At 40.8% G+C, this 9,359-nt stretch overlaps 2 protein-coding genes across 2 annotated transcripts; one reads left to right on the top strand and one right to left on the bottom strand.

The window, feature by feature from the left end:
* The first annotated feature begins 1,101 nt into the window (after positions 1-1,101).
* LOC114445888 (Golgi SNAP receptor complex member 1-like) lies at positions 1,102-6,920 on the top strand. Its single transcript, XM_028421197.1, has 9 exons — positions 1,102-1,182; positions 1,879-1,996; positions 2,162-2,237; positions 2,482-2,589; positions 2,693-2,784; positions 3,822-3,896; positions 5,974-6,003; positions 6,234-6,316; positions 6,521-6,920. The coding sequence occupies exons 1-9, from the start codon at positions 1,140-1,142 to the stop codon at positions 6,643-6,645; spliced, it is 750 nt and encodes a 249-aa protein (XP_028276998.1). The 5' UTR covers positions 1,102-1,139; the 3' UTR covers positions 6,646-6,920.
* LOC114445889 (trafficking regulator of GLUT4 1-like) lies at positions 6,912-8,937 on the bottom strand. Its single transcript, XM_028421198.1, has 3 exons — positions 8,133-8,937; positions 7,842-7,968; positions 6,912-7,765 (listed from the first exon to the last, which is right to left on the bottom strand). The coding sequence occupies exons 1-3, from the start codon at positions 8,532-8,534 to the stop codon at positions 7,752-7,754; spliced, it is 543 nt and encodes a 180-aa protein (XP_028276999.1). The 5' UTR covers positions 8,535-8,937; the 3' UTR covers positions 6,912-7,751.
* Positions 8,938-9,359: the final 422 nt, after the last annotated feature.

Consider the following 9,359-nt stretch of genomic DNA (forward strand, 5'->3'; position numbering starts at 1 on the left):
CCTTTCCCGCAACCTCCATCTCCCCAGTTCCGCTGCTTTGGCTAGTCTAAGCAGGATTCGGGACTGGACTTCAGGTGCTCACTGGCGTCAATTGTTCATAGCACTTTTGTTTTTTTTTTTTTTTAAAGGAAGCATCATAAAAGAAAGGAAAAATGTAAGAAAGACAGAAAATAGGAATGACAGAATTGAGAGAAAAAAAGCTGATTCAGTGTGAAAGAGGCCTCATCTGTTGAGGTGGGCTGCAGAACGGTGACAACGGTTTGCTCTTTTCCATCTCCACCACTGATGACATCATCACCATCATCATCATCATCGTCAATGTCTTCTACATCAACACAACAACCAGTCTTGCTGTTATTGTGATATGACTGCCTGTGTTCAAGACGATGAATAAAGAGAATGAGCAGACAGAGATTCACCATGTCCATATGAACCTCAATCACACGTGTGTTTTGTTTGTTGATTAAAAAAAAACATTAAAATTAATTTAATCTGCAAAACGAAGTTAGTGTGAATGAAAGTATGCTGCACAAATCCTTAGAGTAAAGTAATGTTCAACATGTTTACTTTTTAAAGCCACCATAAGGGTGAGAAACTCCGAATTTAAGACATCAGGACAATACCATCCCACAAGATTATTAGCTTTTTTTAGGCAAAAATATGGACAAGAAATGATTACTTTACAGATTAAGATGTTATTTAAGAACAACATGTGTATATATTCTATAGACCAGGGAAAACCAAACAGTAAGCCATCCTTTTACTGCTGCATGCGGTTGACATATAGATAGTTTTCAGTGGTTGCCTAAAATCTGGGACCCCAAATGGTCACCACAAACCTTAAAGGTTATAATATAATTGGCGAGAGACAAGGACTAAGTTTATGCTAAATCTGTCTTTATTTTTATTATTTCCAGCCAGCAGGGGGGAAACATATTTATTAAAATATTTAAAGTATAAGGAGTTCTTCACTAAGTTTAGATACATTCTACCACTGCTAGAAAAAACTGCTTCAGATGCGAGGGTGTGAGAAATATGAGAAACAGTGAGAGGGACACATACAGCCGGAAACCACTAGATGTCGCTGTGGTTGGACGGAGAGGTGCGACAGTTGTTTCTTCTTGACGGCTGCTGATGACATGTTGTCAACAAACATGGCGTCCAGCAGCAACTACTGGGAAGGTAAATCGCAGCGTTTAATCTAAAGCGACTGACTACATGTTCATCGTTTATTGTTCTTCACTGACTCACTTCAAACCCATTGAACAAGTCACATTGTGCGTTACGTAAATAAACTTTATATCTACGGGGAGGTAATATCTTTAGCTAATTCTCAGCTAACCTGTTAGCCTCTCGTCATTAATGACGAAGTTGAACATTTAAAAGTCAGTTGTTACTAGTCTTTACCCTAACCCTAACCCTTTAACGGTGTTTAGTGTTGTCCTTACAGCTGTTTTAAGTGTAAAACAAGTATTAGCAACATCTGCTTTACTCTCGGCTACATGTTTGAAGGAGCAATAAACGTAAAAAAAGGCGATGGCATTTAAAGTAATCGTCTTTATGTGTTAACAGGGTGTGTACAGTAGGCTACGCTTACTTTCATTCATTGCTGTCCATAAAATCGGCTTCTACATTCATTAAGCATAGACTCTGTTGTAATTATTGTGAAGATGAGTGGTTTTTGGCACACACATGATCAAATAGTGTTTTCCTTGTTCTTCCTGTACCACAATGTGTGATGATATCTGCTGATTCAAATGCCATCACTGCACACCTGAGTCAGATTGTTTCTGTCCTCTCCGCTATCGTTTGTGTGTGTGTCCAGTAATTTGTCCACATATGGAAATGTTTGCCCTGATTTGTTCGTTCTTCACTCAGATTTGCGTAAGCAGGCCAGACAGCTGGAGAATGAGCTGGACCTCAAGCTGGTTTCCTTCAGTAAGCTCTGCACCGGCTATAGCAGCAGCAAAAGTCAGAACCAAACAAGAGACAGCAGGTCAGCAGAACACTCCTTACTTCTCTTTAACATATGTAATGTATGTCAGAATATGGTAATAATGATTGCCTGCAGGTTATACAGATTTAACATTTATACATTAGTGAGGCATAGAGCAATATAATAACCTTGCGGTTTAATAGTTCCTTTCCTTTTTCAAATCAGGTCTGATTCTCTTGGCTCCTCTCAAGACAGTATACTCGTGGCCATGACCACCGAGCTGGAGCAGCTCCTGGCCAGTGTAAGTCAAATATGACACATGGTGATGAAACGTTTTTGTTGCAGAGGTATCTTTGATTTTAAGTGCCAGCTAATCATATTTTCCTAGATTTTAATGTTCCAAAACATTTTATGTTAACAAAAAATCTGATAATTAAACTGTTTTTTTAAGTTAAGTTATTAAACTTCATCTAAGCTGTTTTTAGACTACCGTAATAAGCCCCTGTTACTGGCTGCACGGTTTTAACTTGATCCTTTTTTGGCAGCTTACAGCAGTCAATGACAAAATGGCAGAATACACACATACCCCTGGAGCTTCTCTGCATAACGCTGCATTGATGCACACCTTACAGAGACACAGAGACATTTTACAGGTACAAACTACTATTACACTACTACTCATTGTAAAAAAAAACACTCTGTAGCTAATAAACTTCTTTTCTGATATGTTGTTGTTTATAATGTTCTATCTTGTAGGACTACACTCATGAGTTCCACAAAACCAAAAGCAACTTTTTTAACCTGCGAGAGCGAGAGGACCTACTGGGCTCCATCCACAGAGACATTGAGTAAGTGTCTTCAGACTTCCTGAGACATTTACAGGACATTTATTAGCACAGTCATCTTTTTCCTCATAAATTGATTATATCCCTCTTTTATCTTCTGATCATCACTTTTTATTATTTTTCCTTTCTCTTCCTTCTCGCTCTCCTCTGTGAACTGTTGTTATTATTTTTAACCAACAGGAGGCAGAAATGTCCTGTTTGTTTCCACATTCCCCCACCCTTGAACACTCTCCATTCCCTCTATCATGTTTCATTCTATAATGAGAGGCAACTCCTCCTGTTAGCTGATCTCACTCTTTCTCTCGCTCTCTCTCTCTTTATCTGTATTTTCCCTCTCTGTCTGTATCCCTCTCTTTCTCTGGGGATATCTTTCCAAAGTGCCTTCTACAGTAAATCAAACCACAAGGCTGTCTTTTAGCCAAAGTTCGGGGAGAGTGGTTACATCTTCCCTGTCTAATAGAGAGAAATGCTCCATCAGGGAAGAGTGGGAGAGCAAAGACAGTCAGACTAAAGGAGAGACATTGTCCTGATCTGATGTTGACTGAATACAGAAATTATGAGAAGAAATTTTAATTATTCCCACGGAGAAGAGATGTGTAGAGAAACATAAGAGATTGAAGGAATAAAGAACTGATAATGAATGATGAACTGTATTGGTGATCAGCCTAAAGAGGAAAGGGATGGGGTAAATAAGAGATGGAGGACTGTGCTTTGGGTTAAGCAGAGCTAATTACTTAAAAGCCTTAACACAGGAAGCACATAATCAGCATTCAGGCATCAGTTTCTTGGAGTGAAATACATGTTTCAGACTGGTCACGTTTACAGTAGTGACAAACTCCTTACTGATTAATTAGCAAATGCTAATATGCTAAAATAAGATGGTAACCAAGGTAAAATACATGAACATCTACTTCAGTTATATATGAGAGATTCAGCTTATATTTCAACTACACTAAATATGCCTAAATAATGTTTATTTGTTTGTTACAGTTCAGTCCCTTTGCATTTAATGTTTCTGTCTACTGTGTGTTCTCACTTAGATCCTACAAGAGTGGCTCAGGAGTGAATAACAGAAGGACGGAACTCTTCCTAAAGGAGCATGAACATCTAAGAAAGTAAGAGAAAAACTAAAATAGGCCAGAAATTCTTCCTTGTTTAGTGCCTTCCATTTTTTTTTAGCATTTCAATTCTTAGTGCAAAATTTGTGCTCTATGACATAATTCACATATGAACTAGGAATATGAAAAAGCAGTAAAACATGCTTGAGTATGTGCTGCAATAATCCAGGAATAAGCTGTTCTTGTAAGAAGGATGAAACCTTCCAGAATGTAGGCAGGCACAAGAATGCTGCTGTTTTACCCATAAAAACTATCAGCTGTAGAGGAGTAGACATCAGATAATTTCACAGCCTACACAGTTTCATCTTGCCTTATAACTGCCAGCACCAGTCGTCTCTTCAGTGCAACTTTTCAAATGTGTTTTTGTTGGTGGTGCTGCTGAAATTGAGACAGTAGCATCCAGACAAAATGAAGACAGATGATAAAAGGAAAAAAATGTGCTGTTCTCCATCACTGCAGCTGTAAGACACTTGTTACGGCAGTCTGTCATGTTCTTGAGTTTGGATAGCTGCAGGTTAATGTGTAAATAATATAAACAGAAACGGCAAAGAGTTTAACAATTGTAATTTCAAGACTGAAATAGACAGTAATCAAATGAAGATTATAAGCAGTAAATTCATGGTGCTGTGCTGGTTTTGCCTCAGCATCTCTCCATCATATGAGTAAGTTATATGTTGGGTGATGTCAGCTGCCTCTAGATATCCATCGTGTTAATGACTGCTGCACTGTGATTGATACAATTAAATATGTTCCATTTTCCATAACTTAAACTTGTGGTCACATTACCATACAATTAGCAAAGGCTCTCTCTAAACCATATTCAACCCTGCAATAACAGAATTTTAGAAACCATTAACCCCATTAGGTTGATTACACACAGTAATGTAATGACGCTCAGCCCGATGGTTCGATGTTTAATTTGCAATGGATGCAGAGTCACACATTTTTCCCATGCTGTGGCCTTTGTATGTGGATGGAGCTCATAGGGATATGTTACACTACACCCTCACATACAGACGTTTGTGTAAATCTGTATTTATATATCTATGTCTATGTAGATTAATATCAATCTAGATTAACTGTGTAAACTGAAATACATCTGACACCTTGTCTAAAGCTGAAGTCATACAGTATAACTGTTACACTAACATTGTGTAGCTCAGATTAGGAGAATGATTGAATCTTTTCCAGACAAACTACTACTGGTACTTAGTCTATGAAGGCAAAGCACAACAAGGAAGGGGAGCTAATAGGGATGGGAGGAGCGCTGATGACACTTACATGTAAGACAGTGGTATACATAAATGCCTGTGTGAAGGGGGTTTTATTTTGCGTAATATCGTGGATTAAAACAAACACTAGACTAGAAGATACAGAATATCCAGATATTCAGGTGTGCTTTTTAAACTTCTATACCTAACGACTGCATGGGTCAGCAGATCCAGAGCCCAGTTGCCTCAATTTAAACTCTTGGATAGAACATGCCCTGGATGAATGAGAGCATCCACAGACAAAGTGTAAAGAAAGTTTTTTCAAAAAGCAGATGCAAAAGTAAGATGCTGAGGAAGAAAAAAAAGCAGAGGCCAGCAGCAGATAGACAGTGGGAGAGGTGGATGGATAGATGGAGGAAGTAGAAAGCACAGTATTGATTTTTGGTCTCCAGTGGAGGCCGACAGGATGCACGCTGCTGCTGCTGCTGCCGCCCTTATATGCTCTGCACAGCTTCGGAATGAACACTTCATTTTTCTGTCTGCTACTTATCTCAGATGACAGTAGCAGCCAACAGAAACCTTGTCTATGTGCCTGACTTTCCTCGTCGGCACACAAAATGAACCAGAGGGAGCACAGCTTCATTCTAATATTGAGATGTGTGTCAGATTTGGTATATTACACACATTAATTGGCATTAATTGATTTTCCCAAAAAGTCCTTCATTACTTAGTACTTTGTCCTCTGTGGCTGCAATCAGAGGATGAGCTCCTCTTGACACGTCGCACAATAATCTGAAAGTGTAACTCTTAACTGATGAAGGATGAATTGACGTTAGTTTTCCTTTTTTTTTTCCATTTCACAGCTCAGATAGTCTTATCGACAATGCAATAAGGTAAGCTTTATTGCTCCATACACTCTCCTCCGGCTTTTCCTTTTTACTCTCACTCACTCAACGCACGTCATAAGCAAACACAGCACGTTCAGGTCTATTAAAACACACCCTCCTCTCATCTCTCTGCTTTTTAGCTCATCAGCAGAAAACAGCTTAATGTGATGCTGTGAAGATGACTATATGCCTTTTTTTGTGCTGCTAAATCCCATATGGCTTGTCTCTCCCTCCAGTATTGCCATGGCTACCAAAGAGAACATCACATTTCAACGTGGGATGTTGAAGTCCATTCAGACTCGGGTCACAACTTTGGCCAGTATCCTTTTTTTTATCACTGAATGACGTTCTCGGTGTTAAAAATCGTTTTCTTGTTCACTTTTTTTTTAACCCTTCATTTATTTCTGCTTATCTTGGTTGTGTAAGTAGACCTGCTGCTGCTCTCTGTGTCTTAGCAAGGAACAGGGGGGTAAGCCCAACTCGGACCTTAATTATTTTTCCTTCACCGTACTCTTTCACTCAGATCGCTTCCCTGCCATCAACAGTCTCATCCAGAAAATCAATTTGCGCAAAAGGCGGGACTCTTTAATTCTAGGTGTGGTGATTGGCGTCTGCACCATACTCCTGTTGCTCTACACTTTCCACTGAAGGAAAAGGAAATATACTTTGTAAGTCGGACCAACTGTTGCCAATACATATAGTTTTTATGCTTTCATATTTTTGTCATTTTATTCTGATTTCTCCTTCAAACACTTCTTCAAATGAAAGAATTTCATCTCTCTGATTGGAGAGTTTATTTATTTTCTGAATCATAATGACATTTCCATGTGGAAATGTATATATATCATGCCCTCTTTGTAAATGCACGCAGCCATATTTTACTGTTCTATCAATATTTCTTAAATAAAACTAATGAGCTCACTTTCAGGTTGTTCATGCTCATTCAAATTTATTTCGGACATGCAGAACTATGGCACAGTAAACCAGTCATAAGAGTATAAATGTGTATAAACATTAAACATCAGAGTGCCAAGATCGGTGCATACAGTGGGAGGGAGTGAGTGGAACATCCCTGCTCATATCTTGCAGTATATTGTAAACATAATGAGAGTCCCAACAGGAATCACTTCAGGTTTATGATGTTAGCACGCAAAGCAAGATGTCACACTATGGCTGCAGAAAGGCGCTACGATAAATATACACGCTTGTTTTGTTTTTTTAAAACGTCATGTAAACCATATGAAAAAGTCAATCCATACATTGTTGCAGATATTAAGAGGAACAGGGCAGGCAGTGGCAACATTATGGACTAGAGGTGCACCGAGACCTTTTGTCTGAACTCAGATTTTAATAATGATGATGATTATCTGTTGTCTTCTTCCTCTGTAGCATATCTTTTTTAATTAGTATATATGTTTTGCCGTCCAATTGTCTGTGTGTCAGGCAGGTACGTACATCAGTGCACCAATAGTTTGGACTATGATTAGTTGAAGTTTTCTACAGGCAGACTACTACACTAAGTGTGTGCAGCCTTCACCTTCCCTCTCAGTTCCTGAGTTTGTGGGGTGTTGCCGGAAAAAGAGAAACACCTGCACCTTCTTTTAGTTTCCATACCATAACAATAGGTTATATTAGTCTCTTCAACTCAGATTTTGTGCTTTTTCTTCCTTAAAATGACTGTCCGTCCTCCGCCGCCTCCTCTTCTCTCCTCTGTGCAAATTTGATGACTGGAAACTCCTTCCATCACCCACACTTCATTTCCGCGTTTCTGAGGGATAGAGAGAGGAGAGATCAGGATGTGCACAGAATTATACTGCTGCTTGAGTGCTTGTTTTCTTCCATACCTATTTTAAACACTGTGATGATGATTACAGCCACACCCAGCAGCATTGCCAGAAAACTGAGCAGCATAGATAGACGCCCATACTTCCTCGCTCCTTCCATATCTCCTGTTTGGAGAACAGTCCTCGACTAACGGGAAAGGGAAGGGAAGTAAATGGAGAGGGAGGAGATTAGACATTAATTATTTAAAGGTAACACAAGCAAAACACCTGTAGTGGTTTTTTTAAAAAAATCAGGTTTTACAATGAGTAACATAACCTTTATGTAGAAAGTTCAATAAATGGAGCACTCACCACATTTGCATACCACAGGGCGCATACGTTGAGCGGCACCGCGGGGCAGAAACATGCCAGCACCGCAAGCCACAGGTAACTCGGGGGTGCGGACCCGGGTGGCACCGGGGAGGGCAGGGGACCCAGGCTGAGGCGCGACGCGGATTTGGGTGGGGTCGGCAGCTGCCCAATCGAGCCAGACTTCAGCGGTGATCTGTGTCCGTTCTGTTCAGCGTCCAGGGACCTGACGCTCCCTCTGATGTTGAGGGAGAAAGAGTCGGAGGGTTTGATGTTGCTTTGCCCGCTGGGCTCGGTGGTCGTGGCGCTCAGAAGCTTTTCTGTGTCCTGGAACTCGGTGAGGTTGGAAACTTCCCTCTCGCCGAGGGCGCTTTTCCCAAAGGCAGCATCAGTGTTGATAGCCATCACTGAAAGATAAGAATTATCTCCAAGTCGTATTGTTCTTCTGGCCGAGCCGCTTTGTTGAGGATGGAGATGCTGAGGAGTCTTCCTTCAGATGTTCTCCGTGGGGGGTCATCAGATTTAATAATATAAATTCAGAGAGTACCGTCAAGGCTGCCTATTTAATTAAGCAATCTAACTCATCGAAATTCCTTATTGATGAGCGAGATGTTATTGACGTCTGGGTCCCTCTCGCGTTTAGTTGGCGGTGAGCGTCCAGACGCACGCCTTGCCTCTTACCCCCCACCCCCTGCATTATGTAGTGAGGTATTACCGCATCCCCGGTGCCTCAGACCTACTTATGCATCAGTCGAGGCTGGTGACAATGCAGAAAAAAAGTTAAAGTGAACACGCGCGGTGCGTAAAAGCTTTCCATTTACGCGCGGGGGCAGCAGCTGGATCAGCACATAGGACACCACACAGGGTGCGTGAAAGAGAGAGAGAGGTGGAGAGTTAGTAAGGCGGACACGGAACCACGAGGCACTCAACACATACACGACCTGCTGACTCAGATCCTGCTGTGTATTCAAAGGTTTGAACCTTTGTTCAGAAATGAGTGTGTTCCCAGATTTTTTTCCCACCTGTTGATAAAAGTCTCCATCAGTCATCCATTATGGATAAAATGGGAAAATGCTCAGGGGAGTCAGACCCGGATGAGCCATCCAGTTATTTGCGCCATATTATATTTCTCCTCATACGTTTATGGGAGAGGCAGGATTTACCTGTAGTGTGTGGTGGGTGGGAGTCAGTTGGGGCCCTGAGGTTTAAGGTTAATGTGTCCATTGTTGG

Source organism: Parambassis ranga, chromosome 14 (assembly GCF_900634625.1).
Source record: "Parambassis ranga chromosome 14, fParRan2.1, whole genome shotgun sequence".
Lineage (NCBI taxonomy): Eukaryota > Metazoa > Chordata > Actinopteri > Ambassidae > Parambassis > Parambassis ranga.